This window comes from Drosophila mauritiana, chromosome 3L (genome assembly GCF_004382145.1).
Source record: "Drosophila mauritiana strain mau12 chromosome 3L, ASM438214v1, whole genome shotgun sequence".
In the NCBI taxonomy this organism is placed as follows: domain Eukaryota; kingdom Metazoa; phylum Arthropoda; class Insecta; order Diptera; family Drosophilidae; genus Drosophila; species Drosophila mauritiana.
The window spans coordinates 11,196,820-11,219,998 of NC_046669.1; the positions used below are offsets into that span (position 1 = coordinate 11,196,820).

General features: G+C 40.7%; 2 protein-coding genes across 6 annotated transcripts in view; one reads left to right on the forward strand and one right to left on the reverse strand.

The window, feature by feature from the left end:
• LOC117141324 (MOB kinase activator-like 2) overlaps window positions 1-21,520 on the reverse strand; it is a 39,103-nt gene extending 17,583 nt beyond the window's left edge. Inside the window, exons 1-2 of one of the 4 annotated variants that reach the window (XM_033304719.1) lie at window positions 11,860-12,132; window positions 1,017-2,085 (exon numbers count right to left, since the gene is read on the reverse strand). In XM_033304719.1, coding sequence (XP_033160610.1) covers window positions 1,017-1,912 — 896 coding nt within the window. In that variant the 5' untranslated portion in view covers window positions 1,913-2,085; window positions 11,860-12,132. Of the gene's footprint in view, window positions 1-1,016; window positions 2,086-11,825; window positions 12,133-17,483; window positions 17,938-21,165 lie in introns of those variants that run through there. The other 3 variants (XM_033304720.1, XM_033304723.1, XM_033304721.1) reach the window with 3 other exon arrangements.
• Window positions 21,521-21,892: 372 nt separating this feature from the next.
• LOC117141330 (mitochondrial import inner membrane translocase subunit TIM14) lies at window positions 21,893-22,719 on the forward strand. 2 transcript variants are annotated; one of them, XM_033304734.1, is made up of 3 exons: window positions 21,893-21,995; window positions 22,118-22,357; window positions 22,493-22,719. In XM_033304734.1, the coding sequence occupies exons 1-3, from the start codon at window positions 21,993-21,995 to the stop codon at window positions 22,604-22,606; spliced, it is 357 nt and encodes a 118-aa protein (XP_033160625.1). In that variant the 5' UTR covers window positions 21,893-21,992; the 3' UTR covers window positions 22,607-22,719. The 2 variants fall into 2 exon arrangements, with proteins under 2 accessions (XP_033160625.1, XP_033160624.1); XM_033304733.1 differs by lacking the exon at window positions 21,893-21,995 and having other exon boundaries at window positions 22,052-22,357.
• The last annotated feature ends 460 nt before the right edge of the window (window positions 22,720-23,179 follow it).

Consider the following 23,179-nt stretch of genomic DNA (forward strand, 5'->3'; position numbering starts at 1 on the left):
GTGACCTTCGGGGCGCATTTTAGATGCCTTTAGGCCTAGCATATGCATAAATTTAGTTGGCCGCCTTTGTTTCGGTTTGACTGCTTCCAACTCTTGTGATGTTTTAATTGCCGTTTGAACCTTGAATTTGCACCACAGAGTGCTTTTAGTGGTCACCAAAGCAAAAAAAAAAAAAAAAACTACAAAAGCCGCTTGAGAAATGCTCGCAATTAAAGCCATAAAAATGAGTAAATACCACATTTATCTGTAGCTTTGCTCTGTTTTCTGCGTTCTTTATTGTTCAGTTTTTTCTTTTTCGGCTTCCTTTGTTCGACCTCTGACACGGGTATCTTAAGTATTTCCCTAATGCGGACAAATTATAACTTTGTGCAATTCTGCGTGACGTGACCTTAGAAAGTTGATCGCCGTAGAGTGAATGCTAACGAGCGTAATGCTAATACATTAGTGGTAATTATAAAAATTCAAATACTAGTGGGCATTCACAAACTGGATCATAAATCATTCTAGGGAATAACTATTAAGTAATAAACAGATCTAATAGGAAAACTAACGTAGTTCATGCTATAAAGAGATGAAATACCTATGAAGTAAGCAGTCTTATTATTGATTAAAATTTATAGTCGTAAATTTAGTTGTTACTATTAAGTAACAACATGACATGCAGATGACTAGTATAGCCTTTAAATCTGTATTTTTGATTCCAGTTTTTGAGATATGCTAATTGTTGGCAGTGGCTAGGAGCGTGCTATACGAAATTATCCCGAATGGGGTAATTAATAACACGGCGAACAATGTGATTGACGCAACTGACGCATTATAACTGGAAACCTTGGCTACCTAAATGGGCGAAAGATTGGCACGGCTGCCATAAGACCGGATTGTGGAGGGGGGTTACCCTCCGCAGCACTATGATAATCCCACCCGAATCACAAATCATATGGGTTTGTTCTATTGTTAGCCGATTATATTATAAATTCAACTCAAATGTCAGTTGGAAAGAAGGGGAAATAACTTACGCAACCAATCCGCCCAAGAAGGCAACTGGACCGCCGCCGATCAGTCGGATCTTTCGATGACAGGAATCGAAGAGGGAGGTTCGGGTGGGCGCCTGCGAGGTGGGTGACATGATGATATGGCCACCACTGTGGTTGTTGTTGCTGCTGTTGGTGATGTTGGTGTTGTTGGTGTTGTTGTTGGTGATGTTGTTGGTGTTGCTGCTGGGATAATTCCGATCGCTAATGAGCAGTTGTTGTGCTGCACTGGCTTTCCACGCTTGTTGTTCGCTTGTTTTGCAATTGTAATTACCACTGTAGTCGTTGTTGTTGCTACTGTTGTGTCTGGTGTTTTTACTGTTTCTATAATGAGTGTTGTTATGATTGTTAATGCAACTATTAGACAAACTGTGGCTGCTGCCACTGGTGCTGCTGTTGCTGCAGTTGCTGTTGATGCTGCGGCAACTGTCGTCGTCGTCGGTCGAAGTTGCCAGTTGCTGCTGCTGCTGCTGTTTCGGCTTCTTGTTGCGCCTCAGTGCTGCTGCGAAATTGTAGCTGCTCGGCTCCTTTTTCTTCTTCGGTTTCTTCAGCAACTGCTCAGAGTTTGAGTTCAACGCTGTGGCAAGATACAACAAACAATTGTCGCCTTGCTGATAGGAAGAAGTTTGCTGCTGCTGCTGCTGCTGCTTGAAGTAATATTCTGTGTCATGTGTTTGCTCAGCTGCCGCAACTTTTGGCAACTTGTGTTGCTGCTGCCGGAAGCGTTGCAACAGCGTTTTGCGCTGCTGCTGCTGCTTGCCGCCTGGTGTTGCTGCTGCTGCTGTCGATGTTGCTGCTGCCGCTGCTGCTGTTGTTGTTGTTGTGGTCGTCTTCGTTCCGAAGCCGATTTGCACGATGTGCTGGGTGGGCGCTCTCAACATTATTCACTGTCACTTTTGGCTTTTATTCATTTGTCACTATAATTCACTCATTTGTTGTTGCTGCTGCTGCTTCTATTGCTGCTGCTGCGACTGTTAACTGATTTTGCACACATTTTAATCTTATTCAGTTCGTTTTTTTCCATCTTTCACTCTTGTTTAAGCCCAACTTTCTTCTAAATGAAAATAAAACAAACATGGCATTAGGTTTCGGCCCGAACTTTCAACTTTTTTTGGCCATTCCCTTTTGCGTTGCTTTTGGCGAAATGGCCAAAAGAAAAGATTGTAAACTTCTCGTGCTCTGGGTGCTGGCTTGGCTAGTATGTGTCATTCATCGGCTTCAAATTTTTCCACAAGAACTGCACAGTGGGCACCAGCTACAGTGAACCTGTTTCGGTCATATATATTTATTTATATCTGTGGCCAAAATAATAAATAAGCCAGCGAGATGTCATTCTAAATATACGAAATCGATTTGACGAAAGTCTTAATCCATCTAATCCCACTGGATTCGAGTAGGCCGAACTAATTTTGTAATAAATTCTGGTTTCGGTAATCTTCCACAGTGCGATGGATGGCAATGCCATGCCATGTGCCATAAGCTCTTGTATTTATTATTTAGTTTTAATACATATAAATGTGCGCGCTTCCCCGGGCATAAATCCCCCATATATACACATATTTGAATATATATATATATTTGTGTGTACTCATCTAGATATATACATATATATATTTGGCGTTAGAAAACGCGATCGCGTGAGTTTTTCGACTCGTTGCGTAGTTCACACAGAAAAACAAAAACAAATGCAAACAAATTCGCAATGGTGAGTGATTTGAGTAGGCGCGTGTGTATTTGTGTGAGTTGCTAAGCTAAAATCCGCTTATATGTTAATTAGATTTACTAAAGAAATAAATTATAAGTTTCTTCCTTTTTGTGCTGGCTTGAACTTTTGCAGCTTATTTGTTTGACTTTTTCTCTTTCCTGCACTTTAATTAATGCAAATGCTTCCAACACTCGAGGGAACAGCAAGTTTAAAGATTTAATTGTACAAATAAATGGTAAAATAAAACAAACAAAACCCGTACGTTTCTGAGTTCCTTTTCGCATTCAATTCAAATTGTCTCTTATTTATGCGTTTTTTTTTAAGTCATACCTTAAGACTTTAACTCCGGCACAGGCCAAAAGAAAAAGAAAGTAAGAGGCGGCGTCATCCGCCGCTTACGCAATCGTTGGCAAAAAAAAAGAAGCGAAACGACAAAGTAAAATTAAAACACATCATTAAAAAAGAAGCCCGGGCCAAGAAATGGGCTGGGTCTTTAAGAAACTGGAAAACCTGATGTCTCAAAGACGAAGGCGAAAAAAAAGTAAACCGACTGGCGGACAGGCGGTAAAAAACAGGAGTCGGACAAGCGATAACCTTCACCCAAATACCCACATTTACCATAATGGATTGGGTCCACCCTAGTCGTGTTCAAAAGAGAAGGGCATCATCTAGCCAGGCTAAATAGATTGCTACTTGATTGAATGGCGGAACATTTGAAACTATTTGCTAAATGCAAATCGATACGATGATGATGGCAGTGCATTATCCATTATCCCAAAAGGATGTCCTGTGAAATATCAAGCAGCAAGGACGAATTTAGCTTGATGGATGTAAATTTCCATTTATGAATGTGAATGATTGATACTTTTAACATTGAATTTTGATATAAGTTGCTTTCTTTTTTTCCCGCTTAAATATTTATATAATGAATATGATATATTCCTATGACGATTCCTTTTAAATATTTTGCTTACTAATCCAAAGCAATACAAATTCGTTAAAAACAAGCAAATATATATAATAATTTGTATCAAAATTGCAGTACTTTTCCCCACATTTCAGAGATTAAGCCCTCTGCTGGACGTCAGCTAAGCATAGTAAGCCCTGCTCAAGTCGGCGATTACAGTATCGCGAGTGCACATATACGAGTATGACACATGGATTTCAGCTTTATGAATATGCCACAGAATTTCCCGGCACATGACAAACAAGAAAGAGCTTATCTGCCATGAGGCAACGTGCCCGATGAGCGAATTCAGTGATTCAGTTGGCACGAGACAAGCGGGATGACGACTTAGATACATATATACAGATATGGCATGGTATACAGAAAATTATCTGCGACTGAGCCAGCTTGGAAAAGTAAAAGAAAAAGGTGTGAAAAATAGAATGGCCTCGGTTTTGGCACCTCCTCCCCCCCTCCAAAGGTCTTGGGAACTTTCACAACTGGCGAGTAGCCGAGATTAAATTGGCTGGATGATGATGGGTGGTGCCGGTCAGCATCTGGCTAAGAAAATCGAAAGTACGCCCTATGGATCCGGCGACTGTAAGACACTTCTAGTCCACCATTGACCATGGAAAGGAAAACTTTCTATGACACTCTTAATTAGCAAATTACATGCATGCAATTCTGGAAACTTTTCGACCTCGTCATGATGCCATTTGTATTACCATTTTGAAAGCACGTTGTTGGCCATATAAATTGCTAGAATTAAGCCAAGCCGGCAGCCATGAAAGTTTCCATAGAAAGCCGAGTGCAAAAGCGTAAAACAAATCTTCTTTGCGCGATGTGGAGGTGATCACGATGATGATGACACTTGGGATTTTTCGAAACTCCTCTAACCGGCAATTGACACTGCGGGTTTTTTTTTTTAATTTTTTTTTTTTTTTTTTTGTGGAAAATGGGGCGGATAGTTCACTTGAGTGTGCGCAACACGCTTCGAGAATTTTAAAATGAAAGTTCGTGCCCGTTCACGGTTGACAAAGCATGCGGAAATCTCAAAGCCCAAACTCAAGCCAAAGAAATAAGAAATAAATCGCTTAGGAGCGAAATAAAAGTGTGAAGCGGAGATATAAGTCGGTATAAAAGTCTAACCAAGAAAGGAAAAACAAAAGGCAAAAAAAAAAAAAAATAAAAAAAAAATAATTATATTATTTTAATGTGTTTTCTCTGCTCTGAGTGATGCCTTTTCCTCGCTTTTCCCTGTTTTCCTCGCGCTTATCCGCAGAGCAGCTGTCGTTTTCTAGCTGGCATTACTGTGAATTTTCAATTAAGCCTGGCCAAGCTGCCACTGCCAACCATTCCATTCTCCGCCATTCCTTTTCAATCTTGCCACAACCTCTGCTGCACAAATCTGATGATGATGAGGAAAGCTTTCTCCACATTGCCCCTCGCCGATTCTTTGGATTTGGCCCTCGCTCGAAAGGGTTTCAGTCGGATACTCACTTGCTGGGATTGCTGAGTATGCGGTACACGGTACTTGGAACTTGGTACTCAGTACTCAGCGAAGCAAGAAGTGTCATGGAGTGGCAAGGTTATGCGCTGTGCATAAGCAATTAGCTTTGCGGTTTCCACTCTCGGTCGGATGATATATACTTCTATCTATTTATCTATCTGGAGAGTCGGCTAACCAGCTTTGGGGTCACACACACACTACATTATGTGGCTACACACATCAACTAGAAATGGAAATTGATTTGGCGCTACCACTTCGATCATTTACTGGAACAGGGGAATCCGCTTGAAATGGGCACAGAGCATTGCGTACTACATTTCCACATCGCTTGTAAAGTCCACATTTAGCTTTTCCACATTAATGCTGCAGTCATAAAATGTTGCAAAATCTACTATAGCATTTTATTAAAGATTTCTATTTTAAAGATTTCCAGCGCTTGGAATAGAAATCCATTTGTAATGGTTTATTTTCAAAGCAGATTGAATAATAGGTGATATATACTTATTTCTGTCCTAAAATACTTAGTAAAATGGATCACAGTTTATGTCGCTTTTAATCAGTGCAGCTGAAACGAATCTGATATTTCGACACACAATCTAATATTATAAATTCGCCGCAACTCAATTATGGCATATCATAAAGTGGGTTGGAAACAATCTGATTTGATGTGGATCATCGTATATTCTAAATTAGCTGAAGATGGTGATGGAAACCAATAGATTTTCTACAATTCAGTGGCAGTTGATTATACACATTAAAAAGTAGATCAAATAGCTGTGCTTTAGATAAAACTCTGACTCAAGCGCTCCATTGGACAATGGTAATCGGTTTGGAGTGCCTCCTCCATTGACCCTATCCCTATCCGATCGGTAGATTGGCCAAGCCCCCGTTTCAAGGGCTCAGTGCCCCCAGAGATGATGGATCTCCATCCATGTGGATCATGCGTACTTCGTGCGTTCAGCGATTGCAGCAATTTTCACACTCCGAAGGCCACACACAATTGACTGATTGACGCCGATCCAAGCCAAGCCAATCCAATCCAATCCAATCCCGATGTGAGTATCTGAATATGTGAGTATCTGAGTGAGTGAGCAAATGAGTACATGAGTATGCAAATGGGCCTGCGATTGCGATTGCAGGCGAAAGACAAAAGAAAAACTGAAAACGGAAAACCATGGATCCGTGGATCGATGATCTACGTGCTGCAATTGCTGGATCGGATCTCTCCGATTGAACGATTCAATTCGCAGCTGTCATCTAAAACGAAGCGAAACCTGAACGATTGCAACGCCGCCAAGTTCTCACGGCGAGTTACACAAAAAGCCGCACAAACATCACGTTTCCAGCATTAATGGGGTCCCTCGATCCGGATTGCCATACCAACTGTTGCTGCTGTTGCCGCCGTTACTGCTGCTTCACTGTACTCCAACCAAACTGAAGCTCCAAACTCCAATTCAATCCATTCACGACGGCGCTCTCAGGCTGCGCCATAAACTTGTACAGGGCCCAAAACGTGAGAGAAATAAGAAAGGCCAAAACCGAATAAAACAAAATAAAACGCCAAGAAGCGGCCCGTCGAAATTACCGAGGAGAAAAACAATAAAAATAAATACATAGACCCAATTAAATCGTGTAAAAAAATAAACCCGCAGTGGGGCCTCCCATAAATGCACACACTCATATATTTATGAGCGTAAGTCGCGCTAATTAAGCAAATTAGTAAAACAAAATGAAAATATGGAAAAAATTGTGCTGCGGTCAGCGGCGCGTCTGCTTTACCCACTTTTATGTTTTTTAATTTTCTTTTTATTATTATTTTTTTGTTTTAGATGGCGGCGCATTGTCAACACAGCTGAAATTTGACCCATAAAATTTCCCACAAAATTATAGTAATTTTGCTAACTCAATTTGATGAACGACAAAGAAAAACACAGGCCAGCAGCGAGATAAAATTATAGTAAAATCCAGCAGGCGCATTTCCAGGGAAATGCGGGAAACGGCCGACTGTGGGAGTCGATTGCAAAACTAGCCGAAAATTGTTGGCCGCCGCCAGGCAGCGAAAAGGGAAAATCGGGGAAAAAACCAAAACCAGCGCAATTTTCACCAGTATCCAGTTACCGCACTTCCTCACCATCTTCATCAACGGTTGAAGATGCCGCCTTATCCCCCGGAAAAGGGGCACCACTGGCGGGGGGTTTTGATCAAAGGGGCCCAACCGCATAATTATATAGCCCGCTGATCTCGGCGGCCATCATTGCGGGCGGTGGGCGGTCAATTGGACGACAGAAAAGAGGGCTGCATCGCAACTCGATGCTCTTTATATGGAAAAGTACGCTGGATCGCACTGGGAACTTACCAACTTTTACAAACAGCGGGTATAATTACTAATGGGTCTTAACTGGCACCGAAAATTGTTTCTATGCCTCAAAGAAACTAAAAGGTGCAGATGAAATCATGTCAAATTAAAAGCTGACCAGCATTTAAGTAAAAGTTAAATCTTTCAATTTGATTTAAGTATAATAATGAAATAAATACTTAAATCAGAGTAGATTACTAATCTTTATAATATTTTCCAGCTAGCCTAGGGCCTTTCTTAAGTTGAAACACTGACAAAAATGTCACTTTAAGATCTTAAAATATTTTGTATAAACAGTGTATTCAAATATTTCCTTAAAGCATACATAATATGACTTCCCTACGCCTATAAGAAAAATGTCCAGAATATTGCTGATCACCTAGGCTATGAAAATGCATCGGTAGCTTCCTCTGTAAAACATTTGATTACCACTGCTCAAAATGCAGAAGTTGTACAAGAAGTTGTTAACAAGATGCACGAACAACAGCGCTGGGGCAGGCAATAAGTCAAGTTGAACAATAAACATATTCATTTTTCATAGATTTTTATAGCCACAAAGACCACGGTGCCTCTGGAACGAGCGTCTTGGTTTGGTCAATGGGTATGGAGGCTTTTGACAATGTTGTGGGAGCAGAGTCTTCTTCACATACAACATCATCTCGAGTTGTCGAGGCTGTTACAAATCCTCAAAAAAATGGGCGGGGGCGTGATGGAAAAAAACACGATTGCAACACGGATATTTCAGCTGCTCGGTGGCGATTTAGCCCCCAAAATTACATTTTCTTTTGTCTCGATATGTTTGGTTTCGTTTTTTTTTATATTTTTTTTTTGCCGCCACAGTTTTAGCCAGACTAAAAAGTGACGGCTAGCAATTATTTGGGAGGCCTGGTGGCAAGTGTATAAATGTATCTCGAAATAATCTCGCAGAAATGGCTGCACACGCGTGCAATTAGCGGCGCGTGTTTTGCAGTGGGGAAAGGTGAGCGAAGGAGGCAAAAAGTGCCTTTTGTGTGACGGAAACATTTTGCAAATTTTCACTTGCCGCTGCACTGTGCAAATGTATGTATATACATATTCGCTATGTATAAAATATGAACACAGGCACATGTATTCGCGTTTATTTTGGGAAGCTTTTAGTGGCAGCAAGCACAAAAAAAAGGACTAGAAAAGCGGGAAAAAGGCAAACAAAAAAAAAAGGAGGAAAACCAAACACGGGCTGGGAAAATGCCTATGATGGCAATGCCGACAGCTGAATAATAAATTTAGCACGGGTCTTCGATTTTTCCGATTTCACATCGCTTGCTCGCTTTCGATTTGGTTCGCTTCGGTTTCGTGGCTAACACAACCAACAGCTGACATTGACACTTTTCGTGTGGCCTGGCGGCGCAGAAAAATCGTTTAAGGTTATTTATAAAAGCAAAAAAAATATCGAACAGTCCCGAAAACACAGAGATACATCAGCCAAACAGGCAGAAATTTGCCCTGTCATAGTTAAATATTCGCTTGAATGCGAATTTGCTAACGCACTGCAGCAGAAATTCATCTTAGCCAACTTAGTATTGTCATAATGTATCTGAGTAGATCCGAAATCATTGAAAATGGTATATTATATAAGTATTAAGAGGCACCACCATGTACTTTTAGAACTTTGATTTTCTATTGATATGAGAATTTTGTTACTTTCAGCTCAAGCTTGTTCTGTTATTAAAATAAATGTTGAAAAAATGCATTTGTGATTCAAAATTTCAACTTTACGAAACAAATATCCCAAGTTTCTCATGAAACTCTTTGGTTTAAGCTACAAAAAACTTTTAATTACTAGGAAGCCAATAAAATGGTCTGAAGTGCGTGCTAAAAAAAAAAAGTACGAAAATCGAATGATGACAGAAAAGGGGTTAATGCCTATTGTTTTGTTTATTCAGCTCGAAACCAGCTACTGATTCCAATATCCGAATGCTCAATTTCCGCGTCGCTGTCGCACTTAACCTTCAACTCGCATTGAAGCCAATTTGCTGACTCTGGTGTCTTTCCCCCCGAACGAGTATTTGTCTTTTGTGCCCCCCTTCTAGTTTCGTTTTCACACCTCCGCACACAGAACAACTGGCACCACATCAAATTCAAATTTATGATGTGATTCTAGCAACGCGACGACGACTGTTTTTTCTTTTCTTGGATTGCCCATTGCTCGCGTTTTGAATGAGCTTAATTGTTGCCGATTTGAGTGTGCTTTTCATGTATATGCAGCACACCCCGTTAAAGGTCAAACGAGCGATTGGCAAAGTCGAGAGAAAAAAAAAAAATTAAAAAAAAAAAATAGAAACGGAAACCGAAAAAGAAACCCCCTTCGCTCGCTAGAAAAGCTGGAGAATTATGTCTATGTCTACTAACGAAAGAAATGAAAACGAGTTCCACAACTGGCAAACGACGAGCGGGAAGGCGACAGCAGATATGGAAAGGGAGATAGAAGCTGTACGGTGACGTGAGATGTGCGATGCACATGCAATGGATGACATGATATACATAGTAGATAGGTGTATCTCCGTACCCCCACCACCATACCCCATGCCAAGCCGTACAAAACCCATCCATATATCTCCGAGCTGGTTTGGGTTGTTCTGTTCCGTTCGCTTCAGTTTGGTTTTGTTTGGTTTGGATGAACTGACCGGCGGGCAGGCAGAGCAGCATCGCATCATACGTACATATATGGCATAACGGTTCGGTGGAAAGGCGCAGAGAAGTTTTCGGGTCGCTAACTAACCCAGTTACCAGAGATTCATCCGACAGCGCTTATAACTGTGACTATCCTTTTCATATGGGTTAAACGATCGATTGAGATACACGGCGAAAATCGAATGGAAATGGGCCCACCAACAGAACCGAAATGCATATGTATGAACCCGATTAAATGCGCTTGCTTAGTTACTAAATTAGTATCTATACGATTTTGCTGGAATTGCTTAATGGGGAAATACCGTGAGAAAAGTGTTTCATAACGGGGGAAAACGTTCAATAGCAAAAGGTACACAGATACTATTAAATATCGAACTAAAATGGCTAGTTGGGATTAATATCATAGTGCTTCTTTCTAATTAGTTCCTGGCTTACGTAAATCCTTAACATCCGCAAGGCCTACACAGTAAACGAATCGAAATCGGTTAGATAATATCGCACCACAAAGGCTTGGATCAATTTCATTTCCTCTGCCTTCCGCAAAAATGTCCATGGCAATTCAACTATGGGAATCCGCAACTAATTCCAGTTGGTTTTGCAATTTTTAGCATGACCTCAAAAAATCGATGGATAGCCTAGCGCATTTGAGGACCCAAAGGGTTGGCGAGGGGCAGCGGTAGGGAGGCGGGGGGGCGCTCAACGGAAGGTGTGAGAAATAACAAGCTGCTGGTTGAGCCACTCGTAACTGTTGTTTTCTCAGCGTATTGAACACGTAGGCGTCAACGGGGTTGACAAAAAGTAGAAACAACGCAACCAGGATGTGCACGGAAAAAAGAGGATATCCTAAAGGCCCAATAAGATATTTACTTATTTTAAGATTTTCACTCTTTTTATTTTTATAAGGTTTTAAGAGGTAGTTTGAATAAGGATATATTGTATAAAAACCTTTCTTTAAATAGTTCTTGTAAAAACTATCAAATGAACCCTAACAATACCCCCATTTCTTGCTGTGTGGCAGAGAAAACACCTGACAATGAGTTGTGAGTGAGGGGGCGGCAAAAAGGGAGGGTTGAGGGTTGCTGGGCAGACAGCCAGACAGACGGACGAACAGACAGGAAGCCCGTGAGGAAGGAAGTTCCTGCCGCTGCGGCAAAGGAAGTGGTTAAAACAATATGGCAGTGGAGGAAAAAGTAGTGGTGGTGTGGCAGTGGCAGTGGCACACCAAGCAACATTGTGAATGCCCAATGTACCGTTGTTGTTGCTGCCGCTGCTGCTGGAGTAGCAGCATTGCTGCAGCGTTGCAGTTGTTGCTGGTGTGCCAATTCTAAGCGCTGCATTGGCAACAGTCGCGCTTCGCCGGTTTCGCAACTGAACTCTCAGCTGCTATTGCTCCTCTGCAGTTAGTTGCTGTTGCTTCTGCTACTGCTGCTGCTGCATTGCGCGTAATCAGTGAAGCAACAAACCGTGGCAGCTAGCTGCAACAGCAACAATAACACGCCAGCAGTCGCGGCTCTGAGGAAAAACTTGAATGCAGTTTTTCGCAGCGAATGACACAGTTTCACATACACACACAGAGAAGCACTTCTTTTCTTTCTTTTTTTTTTTACTTTTTGTTGGAGAACAGACTCCTTTTCGGCTTACATTTGTTCCCCTTTTCGGGATATTAGTTTGTATTGGTATGCGATTTTATTTCACAATCTAGCATAGCATTTCACGTTGGCAATCGATGTTGCAAATGTTGCTGTTTTGCTTTTAACTGCGACGCGATGCGATGCGGCGCGATGATGTGTGGTTGCAACCGACGGCGGCGCCTCGAAAAACAATGTCAAATAATGACGCGGCGACATCAACAGTCCACCATTGACGACGACCTGCAACCGCTCGAGCGACCAAGCGTGCCAAAGGAAATTTCTACACTGAGCCAAGCCGTCCGTCTTTGACTGACTGCTGCTCGTTCGGCTGGCAACAGCAACAGCAACACATACACAGCGGCAACATCAACACTCACGCAAGTAAGGAGAGAAAAAAGGCAGCAAAAAAGCAGAAACAGAAAACTGGCAACGAAAGCAGAGCACACAGTAAAGATGAAGTGGTTGCTGTTGTTGTTGTTGCTGCTGTCTCGCACACCAACAGCAACATTTGCTCTCCGCTCGAGCGGGAGGAAGAGAGATGGAGGTATCAAATACCAGCTGAGCGGGAGAGAGCAGCGCGTGTACGTGTTTTGCATACAAATGCGCCACTCAAGCGAGACACGCACATCCATACAGTTTTCGACCACTTGTTTGACTGCTTTGGCTTTAGACCTCTCTCTTCTACGCTCTCTCGCATCAGCTGAGCGCTCATGTGTTGATGCTCAGCAGCTGACTGCGCTGGCGTTGCCACATGGTCGGTAACAAGAGAACTCGGCCAAGTGGCAGTAGAATAGTAGCAGAATCTACTACTTTTTTTTAACACATTGAACAAACCAATAACTCTATAAATAACAATTAGAAATTAATTTTCCACGAAAAGGATAATTGTACTGTTTGTATGAAACATTTAAATGAATTTTCCATAAATATATGGCCATTGTTTATTCATTAACACATGGTTTTAATGATCACAGGTAAACGAAATAAATTCGGCAAATTTAATGGCTAACACAATTTCGTACAATTGACGCAAAACATCACATCACTTATGTACTTTTACCAAGAACGCTAATTGGCTTGATAACAATCGGTTCAACTAAAACATCATAGTATTGTTAAAGCGCTAAACATTTAGTTAATACGTCCAGTTGCGTTCACCACTCCTAAGCATGTTATTATTTTGTTGTCAGGTAAAATTAATGCTCTAATTGAGTTTAACAAAGTACCTGGGATTTGGGCAAGCTCCTTCAAACAGAAATACATAAAAACGTAGTTTGATATTTTACTCACCTGAAAGAAAACAGAAAGTTGAGGATTAAAGATATATTCCAATTTGTTATTCTCGAAGGTAAGGACCTCCAGCTACGTGGTTCTTATCAATGAAGTGACCCCAAGCCCGCATGAAATAGCTCCTCCTCTGACCATCAAACCTCTCCCCAGGGAGTAATTATCACGCTCTTTTTCGGCCAGGAAGAAATAAAATCGGTAATCAAATAGAATGGAGCGTTAGAGGAAAACCGAAGAACACAGGAACTGCATTTGCTGCCCAACTTACACAGAATCTAGACCCGAATAAGAAAACATAATATAAACGCATCGTCATTCTGCGTAAATAAAGTTGAAAACAGGAACACGCAATGCACTTAGAGAAATTTGGTGTTCATTAAGCGATAAACAAAAAAGAATGATTGACTGAAAACAAAACAGTACCAAACTAATTTTATATTTTTAAATCTACCAGCAAACTGCATGAATACACTGTTTTTTTCGAGTGTATCCCAAAACAGCTGTCCATTGACGAGCTGAAGAAAAACAAGAACAAATAGGACTGGGGGAGAAAAGGTGAGAAGCGGATAGAGGAAAAGGAATCTTGGCAGCAGAGAACGCGCACCTGTGACCGCCCGCAATGCAACCGAAACGGCGGCAAGTTCATTTGCACCACATCAAAATTTTATCCAAACTATGCTGCACACACACACTCATGTAATGAAACATCTGATCCGTACCGCCGTATCTATGGCCCTCTCTTTCCACCCACACAGCACCCATCTCACTTGCTCCAAGGGTGGAAACGCTCGGCTGCTTTCTAGCGGTCCAACTGCTGCCATTTGCCATTACTCGAATTGCTTTGTGCCCATTACTTATGGCAGCGACTGTTGCAGTCGGACAGCAAAAACGGCACACGATCGCGATCAGCGAATGTGCGGATGTTGCAGCAAGAAGGTTGGAAAATGCTAAATGGTTGTAAACAGAGTTTACAGAGACCACCAGGCTTCAAAACAATTAAATACAACATTTTATAGGACATTTGAAGACATTATGCATATGTTAACTTCTTTCAGAAGTCAGATGACAGTTTCGAACAGTTTGATACAAATACAAAGATAAATAACTTAAAACTAAGCCAAGTTAAAGTACCTTAAAATACAATTTCTATAATTGTCATGTGGCAGGGAACATATGATTTATACCTTTAGTAATATCGCAAAAGTTAGTATTTAGTATTTAGTATTTAGCCGCAAAAGTTCATATTTATACGAGGTACATAGAACAATGAAGATATTATTTTAAAGCAAAAATTGCATTTATATTTACGCTGGAGGAAGATAATTTAATGTTGATAATGATAATAAATAAGAACGTACGGCAGCAAACAAGTAAATGCTCTTTAAGTTAATTTAATTAAACTTAAACACTTCCATTCGTTTTATTTATAAGATATATATTTTATATATATTTATATTTATCATTTTATAAGATTATTGTTAGCATAGTATGGCAAATATATACTGATTTCCATAATTGCTGCATGCTTTTATCGTAGCCATGCTAATTTCTTCTTAATTGTTCAGAAAGTACAGAAAATATTTTTTATCCAAGTTGTACCGACACTAGCCTTCCATATATTCAATTTTCAGTATAAATATTAACTTGGCAAACACCACTTGGTTGTTGCTGCTTATCAATCTTAATATTTGATTTATGATTGCTTGCTGTTACTCCACCCCCCACAACTTCCCTACTTAATTGCAAAGTGAAAGAGTTAAGGAGATTGTTTCCTGGTGCTCGAGAAAAATAACAAACAAACAACACAGCTGCATATGTATGCAAAGAAAATACAATTGTTCAAACTATCGCACATTACACTGAAAACATATGTATCAAACTTGTCAAGAATAAAACCCAATAAATGTTTAGTTCTACATTTTTGGCAAAAATTAAGTTTTTAAAGTTTCTAAATTAAATAAAGAACTTAAGAAGATAAATAAATAAGATATGTGTATATTATTAAATATATTTATAAATTTTATAATTTACTGATTTTATTATATATGATATAAGCAATTCAATAATTCAGTTCAATTGTTCGTAAAAATTAAAGATGATTTAATTATATAGTAATTATTCGAATATTTCTCTAAATTATAAATTCTTGTTTATAAATTTTTTTTATCTGTGTACTTAGTTTAGTGTGATTTGTTTTTAGTGCTGTCGTGCCTGCGATGTTGTTGTTTTTGTTGTTGTTATTACAGCTCGCTTATACGTTTCTAGTTTCGCTTGGGGCTACGATTCGAGGGGGTTGGTGCGGGGGAGTGGCCCCACGATTTGGGCGGTGGGGCAGGGGGCGGGAGTTCCGTTTAGTCGGTCACGCCACCACATAAATAAGACGGAACAACAAAGCGTATCAAGATGTTGTTGCCAGCGTTACTGTAGTTACTGCGCTGTTGTTGTATCTGATGTTGCTGCTGCTACTCTAGTTGTTGTTGTTGTTGTTGTTAGTGCTGCTTCTGCGGGTCATGCGCAATGCCAATGACGTCAGATGTTGCCATCAAATTAGGAAATGCGCAAAAAAACAGCCACAAAAAATGGCAAAACAATGAATTTGAATGAGCGCCACATAAACGAAAACACATACGCATAAACACACAGCGGTAGTTAAATTAATAGCAATGAAACAATTGGCGCTCGTTTTGTACACTACGCTTGAACTTAAGTGGTAGTAAGAACCATAACAAATCTTTCCACTTAAAAAAAAAAAAATGCTTGGTCAGCAGAGGTACAAGATAAATGGGTCACCTTGATAAAAAAAAAGTCTTATACGTGATTAAAAAAATTTTAAAAATAAAATTTTCTTTTCCTTATTTTTTCTTTATTTTGGTGTGTAATTATAATCGAATTTAAGTAAACAATTTATATAAATATTTTTTATAGATCCTTATTAAAGTGTAATAATAGTCATAGTTTGAGCTAGCTGCTATATCCTACATGTCCTACATTTTAAAAAAGTGTCCTATATTTGTGCCCCCCACTGTACACTCAATATGCGTCTCGGACGTGGCGCTGTGAGATTTATGTGTCGCCGTTAAACGAAAGGGGGCGTGTGTAAATCGCGTCGGCGGTGGGCGGGGGAGGTTAATACCGAAATGCCAACAGTAATGTATATGCAGCAAACGTCTGGAGGTGTGAATCACCAGAGACCCAGCAGAGGAAACCTGCCTCCTGGTCGCGCCACCAAAGTTCGCCGGGGTTTCTCCGCAACATGGAAACCCTACAAGAACCAAAAACAAGCAGACCAAGGAAAACTGCGCCGCAAATTTAATAATTTACAAGACGGAGGGGTTGAAGTCGGGCCGGGAAATCCAATAACATAAAAAGAAAAGCGAAAACACCGATAGGCAGACGCAGAAATCAGCTGGCGAACTTTGCCCGCTGTGAGCACATGTGATGCGGCGAGGGAAACTGGAGGAAAATGAGCGAACTTCGAGTCGCAGAGAGTTTTCATCAAACGGAAAGAAAGAGAGAGAGAGAGTGAGTGAGAGAGAGAAAGAGGGTGAAAGTGTAATCATCAGCCAACTCACACACACACACCATTGCCTTGGGAAATTGCCTTGTCCCTAAACTAAACGAAGGCAAAAGAAACGACGCAGTTTTCGCGATTTTTCCAAGGCAATTAAGCGGCTGTCCAACATGAAAGAAAAACTATAAAGCCCGTCAAACATTTTGGCAGTTTCCATCAACCCATTAAGCAGAATAAACAATTCGCCATCCTTTTTAAATGGACTGCAAATCGAATGCAACAAAGAGATTTTCACATTTATCGAAATCATGCTATAAATATTTTCATTTCATCAAAATTATTTCTAACAATTTTCCCGGAAAAGCTCAATAAAAAGTGCGAAGATAAAGAAGTTTTGCATTGAATATTTACAACACACACTTTTTACTAATAAAAAGTGCGAAGATAAAGAAGTTTTGCATTGAATATTTACAAACGGCAAATAGAATCGGCAATAAATAATTCAAGCTGTGAACTTTCGATTAACGAAAATTCTGAGATAAAAGGGTCCGCTTCTTAATGGAATATTTAATTTCAAAGTGTTTGCACATTTTCTATTGACTAGAAAACGTTAGCTGTATATCATACTTTGTTTTGATTTTGTGAAATTTATTAGTGATACTATTGAACTTCTGTAAATGCAAGGGAAATTATTATGATATTTATTATTTATTTATTATATTATGCATCAAAAACTATAAAATTAGATTAGGCGAAATAATTTAATTGAATGCTCTTGCTGATTTGATTAACTTGTCTTAGTGCCCTATTAAATTCCATAACTTGCCACTTCTTACCGACAGAAGCACGTGACGGTCTCCTCAACGTCCAGCGGGAGTGACAGTGGTCCTGCAGCCTGCGCACCCGTGCCACCCGCTACCCCGCCACCCGCGCCACCACCTGCTCCAGAGGCATTTCCCTTCCCGCCATTCTGGCCATTGGCATTCTGGCGCGGCACAGCGCGTCCGGGAATGTGACGCGAAGACGCATGAAGGAAGGTGGCGGCGAAGGTCGACGACAGTGAGGAGTGCGAGCTCGAGGGGCGCGGCGTGGAGGCGGTGGGCGTTTGGGGGGCCGTCGAGGATCCATCGTTGGTGGCATCGGCCAGGGGAACCGAGGAGTAGCGAACGAGGATCGCACGGCTAACGCGATTGCCGCCCGTTAAATTCGAAATGGCCCAGTTCATGGCCAGCGGAGAGTTTTGGCCAATGGAGGAAAACTAACTGGGGGAACTAAACGCTTCCGGCGCTCGACTGCAACTGAGCTGCTGTTGGCCGGGCCAAAAGGCAAAAGGGCCAGTGGAATGGTGGCCTTCCTCGCACATACTAAACATACACAATCTTCGGTTGCAGAAAATTGGTTTTGCCTAGTGATTTGAAGCCACGCCCCACAACTTGGCCAACTGGCTGGCTGGCTGGCTGTCCGTCTTTCTGTCAATCAATGGATTCCCCGTTTCTAAGGCTGCAAAAAATTGGCCAAGTGTCGCTTTTCTCTCTCGCTATTTATGCCTTTCCACACAGCGCATTTGTTTCACACATTTTTGCTGCAGTTTATTTGTAATTTTCCTTTTTCCTTCTTTTTTCCCCCTCCCCCCGCACTTGCACCCGTTGCCGGCTAATTCAATTAGAGTTGTACTAAGTGCGCTTCAAGGCTGGCGGAATGCACACGCCGTCGTCAAAACAGCGAGGGTTGCTAATGAGGTATACTGCAAATTTACGACTACTTGCTCGCAATTACCCTATGCACATATACCATACCATATTTTTTTGCTTGTGCAAAATGCAATTTCCCGAAAGAAAGGCTTTAATTACCAAAGGTAAATTAGCAAAACAGAAACTTTACAAAGTTGTATTTATTTTAACATTTCATTTGCCTAATTTAAACAGCTGCCATACTAACAACCTTACTACTTAATTTGCTTTTATGGAATCATAAAGTTCAGTTCCATAAAGGTATTTATCGGAAAGAGCCAGGTTTAAAGCCCAAAAAATAGTTTTTTTTTTTAAATAAATATTTATATGCCTTGAGTGCTCGTTTTCCCCAGTGGATGTGAAAGCCCTACTCGCTGGTAGAAAATCGATAGCTTTCCTCTTGCCACATTTTTAATTGTTATGCCTGCTCTAATGAAACCTTCCTCCGCTCCATTGGAGGGCGATGACGTCCGGCCCAGTCCGCCCAAAAAAAAAAAAAAAAAAAAAAAAAGTGGAACCCTTTCCCCGGATAAGTCCGTGTATCTCGGATGATGTTGTCCTCCACCGGCAGAGCCATCAACTGATGTGTACTTTTCCCCTTTTTATTTTTATTTCCATTTTTTTTTTTTTTTTTGGTGTATGGGGTGTGACATGTGACACAATTTGTTTGTTCTTTGTTGCTCTCACATCGTTTGTTTTTTTTTGTGTTCCTTTGCCGCTTTGGATGCTGCGACGGTCCACAAAAGAGTGGCCCCCGTGTGTGTAAATATGTGCGGACATATATGGTATATATTGTGCCCTGTTATATAGATTCTACTAACGACTTTAGCATCTGGCGAAACACACACAAAAAAAAAGAGACACACGTAAGCATCAAATTGTCAGTGGGTTGTGCGGACTTAATTTATCTAGTTGACCAGGGAGGCTTTTATTATGCCCTGCAGCCACCAAATGTCTGTTCCTAATCAACTCGATTTCCGCAATTTGCCACAGCTCGATTTTCCTGTCTAATCACCAAATTGTGCTTAATTGTGTTTCTTTCTGGACTTTATGCCTTTAATTGGCGTTGTTTTCCAAGGGATAACATGCTAAAGACAAGGGTTGACAACCCCTAACGAAGATGAAGTCAAAAACAGTTGGCTATAATTAAAGGGTAAACTTAACAAGCTTATTAATAAGTAATCTATGTAGAAATGACAACCCAACTGCACGTCAAGAATTTTTGAATTATTTAAGTTACGCAATAGTAATGTGTTTTAGGATAAGTAGATAACCCATAATCTAAAAAGAACTATGAATTGTTAAAGTTTGAAAATCCAAATAAAACTCAATATAAAACAAAAAGGTTGAAGCCGCAAATTAACTAAAAAGGTTACCTGGGTAACCAGGGTGGAAATCTTAAAGTTGTTTCCAAAACTCCCAGAAAGGAACAATTTGGGGATTTTCAACAACCACCCCAACATCTTGACCGGTTTTTACCTTCACAACCCTTATATACAATCCATCTATTCTTTGAGATTTTCCTTTTGCCTTATTAAAATTCCTTTATTTTTCATTAGATCAAGGACTCAGGATGAAATCTTAAATAGTGGATGAATGACACAAAATGGTTTGCTATTTATATGTGATGTTTCTTTTGAAAACTATCTTCGTGTTTCAAACCAAACATCTTTTGTACATTGGAACTGTTTTTTATTGAATATAACCTAAATATATTTAGGCTGGTTAATCAGGCTACTTCATAAGTATTTTACATACTTCCCAAATATTTCACACTGTGTGTTATTGCATTCCACATTCTAGAACTAAATCGACGGCATTGTGGTAATGAAATTGGCAAGTTCATTAAACCTGCTCTTATCTCCAGAATTCCGACCCTGCTGCAAGGCATAAACAAAAGCAAAAGAAGAAGGAGGAGGAGGAGAGGCAGAGAAGAGGCGGCGAAGACGAGCACGAAAATAAACGCAGTGCAATGCAATCAAAGTGCAGCGATGGCCTTGCGACTCCGATTCGTGGGAAGAAGAAGACGCCGCGGAGGACGATCACGCACACAAGCACACCGCACACTGCACTCACACACACACTCACGCATACACCTATGGATTTTCGTGTGGAGTCGGTGGTCAAGTAATACGAAACACTTGCGACTTGGTGACTTGGTAACCACATTTGAGAAATCGATAAAAAGCCCATTGATTTTCATATGCCCCAATCATAACAAAGAAATGCCTGACATGTAACTTTTTCGTGGAGTGAGTGTACTACGTACTGTCTACAAACACCGTCAAAATAATGGATTATATGTGGGGAGTAGGAAACAGAGAAAGGGTTTTATGTAAGAGGTGCCATTGGAGCGTTACAGAAACACTAAATATAACACTATTTTATAGTGATAACATATGTACATATACTTAGACTGCTTGCTTGAGTTCCTAAGTGGCAGACAGAGGTTCCTTCCTTGGTCAGTTAAGGGCCCTTTGCAGGGTATTTGGGCTTCTACGCCTGTGGCAAGTGCGACGAAAACAGAAATTTTCTGTCGGCGAAAATGCGAAACGAGGCCAATTGGCAAAAGGCCAAATGGCGACGAAAAAGAGCCGCAGAGGCAATAGCAGACGGCAAAAATCAGAGGACATCGAAGACAAAGCGACGCAAGAGACCCACCAAGAGGTCAAAAAAAAAAAAAAAAAAAAAAAAAAACAGAAGAAATACCCTATATATCAGTTATTTTTTCGGGACTAGCACTTCGAGCCATAGATTACATTGTCTGCAGTGGTGTAACGGTACTCACCCCATAAGCCAATCGACAGTGTCGCGCAGATATTCCGGAATTCGCTCCAGTTTGACGGCTGTGTTTGTCTCGGGAACTGCTAATTTTCCAAAAGTTTTTCCCCAGCTGAGGAGCTAACGCACACACTCTCGGCGACCGACGGACACAGACACACGGCACGCACGCACACACGCACGCTCACGATTAGCGGTACGCTGACGATCATTCACGCACGCCACCACGCCACAAGGATGTGGAGATCACCAATTTCGTAACTCTTACTTTCGTCAATCAATATTATTTGGTTTCCAAACTTTGCACATCAAAATTTTTCCTGCTTCTTCTTCACTTGTTTGTGCACTTTGTTGAGTCCCGTTATCGATGCGACGCGATTGTTATCGATAGGCAACGTCTGCGCACACTTTCGATAGCAGATGCGCCGATTTTGGGAGCAGGGTCTCACCGAATTTCTGGAAATACCTGTTTTAATCAGCCATATTATGTATTTGCAGCTGCCAACTGTTGGTGATATATCACCTTCATATAGTTTTAACAACTGCTGTTCTGAGCGTGCAGCCCTGGTTGTTGACAATCAGCTGCTTGGATGCAGAGTCGTAGTATACGGGGATTTGAAATGTAGATATTAAACCAAATGATATAAATGCATCGTTCATACAATCTTATTAATTAGTATTTAAATATAATTTCAACAGCATTAAATTAAAATACCAATTAAATTAGCAATAATTTATTTGCATAGAGCGGCAACCCTGAGTCTATCGATAATCCAACAGCTGACAGCAGGCCATGCACTTCCACTGATTTACAGCTGTTAAAATTACATAAAAATGGTACTGTGTTAAATCACATTGTTTTAGGTAAAAACAAACATAAAATATTGCGAATCTCTTCTGTTTCATAATATCAAATTGTCCGTGCGATGACGACCAATACGAATTATTCCATTCCGAAGGCGAGCTCCGTAATTCTGGCGGGTCTTGGCGTGGCCGCCGTGGGATTCGCCGGAAAGCACCTGATGCGCCGCATGCCCCAGATGACCACCAAATTCAACGAGGCCCTCAAGAACCTACCAAAATTCGATGCGGAGAGCATGGCCGCATCCAAATACTACAAGGGCGGCTTCGATCCCAAGATGAACAAGCGGGAGGCGTCCCTAATCTTAGGTGTCAGCCCCAGTGCGTCCAAGATAAAGGTACAATAAAGCTTGGAATCTCTCAGGCTTATTCACATCCAAGGAACTTGAAAAACCGAACCTGTGTAGTTCCTGTGATCTTGGCTTTAAGACATTCAAATATACAAATATACTTATTCCAATATTTGTTTACAGATTAAGGACGCGCACAAGAAGATCATGCTGTTGAACCATCCGGATCGAGGAGGATCTCCCTATTTGGCGGCCAAGATCAACGAGGCCAAAGACTTTCTGGACAAAGCGAAGTAGTCATCCCTTCCCCGCCATTCGGTGCAAATAAAGTAGTAGTTTGTGATTAGCATGTAAGCTGAAAGTCTTATGCGTTTTATTACGACGGTTGTAAATTACATTTTTGAGAATTATGTCCTGCTCCCAAGGAGTTGTTACTTCAAAAAACAGGACACTTTTTAAAGTTTATTAACAGTTGAGGATGTTTGTGCATATGTGTTGTGGCAATAAAATAGGAGAAGCATATCCACATGATTATATATGAATGAAAGGACGCTTATAGATTTCATAACTTATATTTAAGCGTATCTGATGTGAAGACATCCATATCCGAGTCCCAAGTAAGAGTGATTCGGAAGACAAACGCACCCGTACAGCCAACAGTGAATAAACCTAAACTTACAAGTTAGATGCTCTCCCAAATTACAATCTAAAATACATGAAAATAAGTTTTAGTCCATGTTTTATATAGATACGTCTTAGGTTTGCTCACTATCACGCATTATTGGATTTTGCATGGCATTTGCCACATTGATAAAGGTAGCTAGAAAAATTATAGCGAACTTTGAAAACGTCTCCATGTGGTTTCTTTCG

Bases quoted from the DNA above. Each gene is read 5' to 3' on its own strand.
- LOC117141330 (XM_033304733.1), top strand. From the start codon at position 22,085: ATGACGACCAATACGAATTATTCCATTCCGAAGGCGAGCTCCGTAATT. The intron at 22,358-22,492 runs GTACAATAAAGC...ATTTGTTTACAG, and splicing joins CCAGTGCGTCCAAGATAAAG to ATTAAGGACGCGCACAAGAA.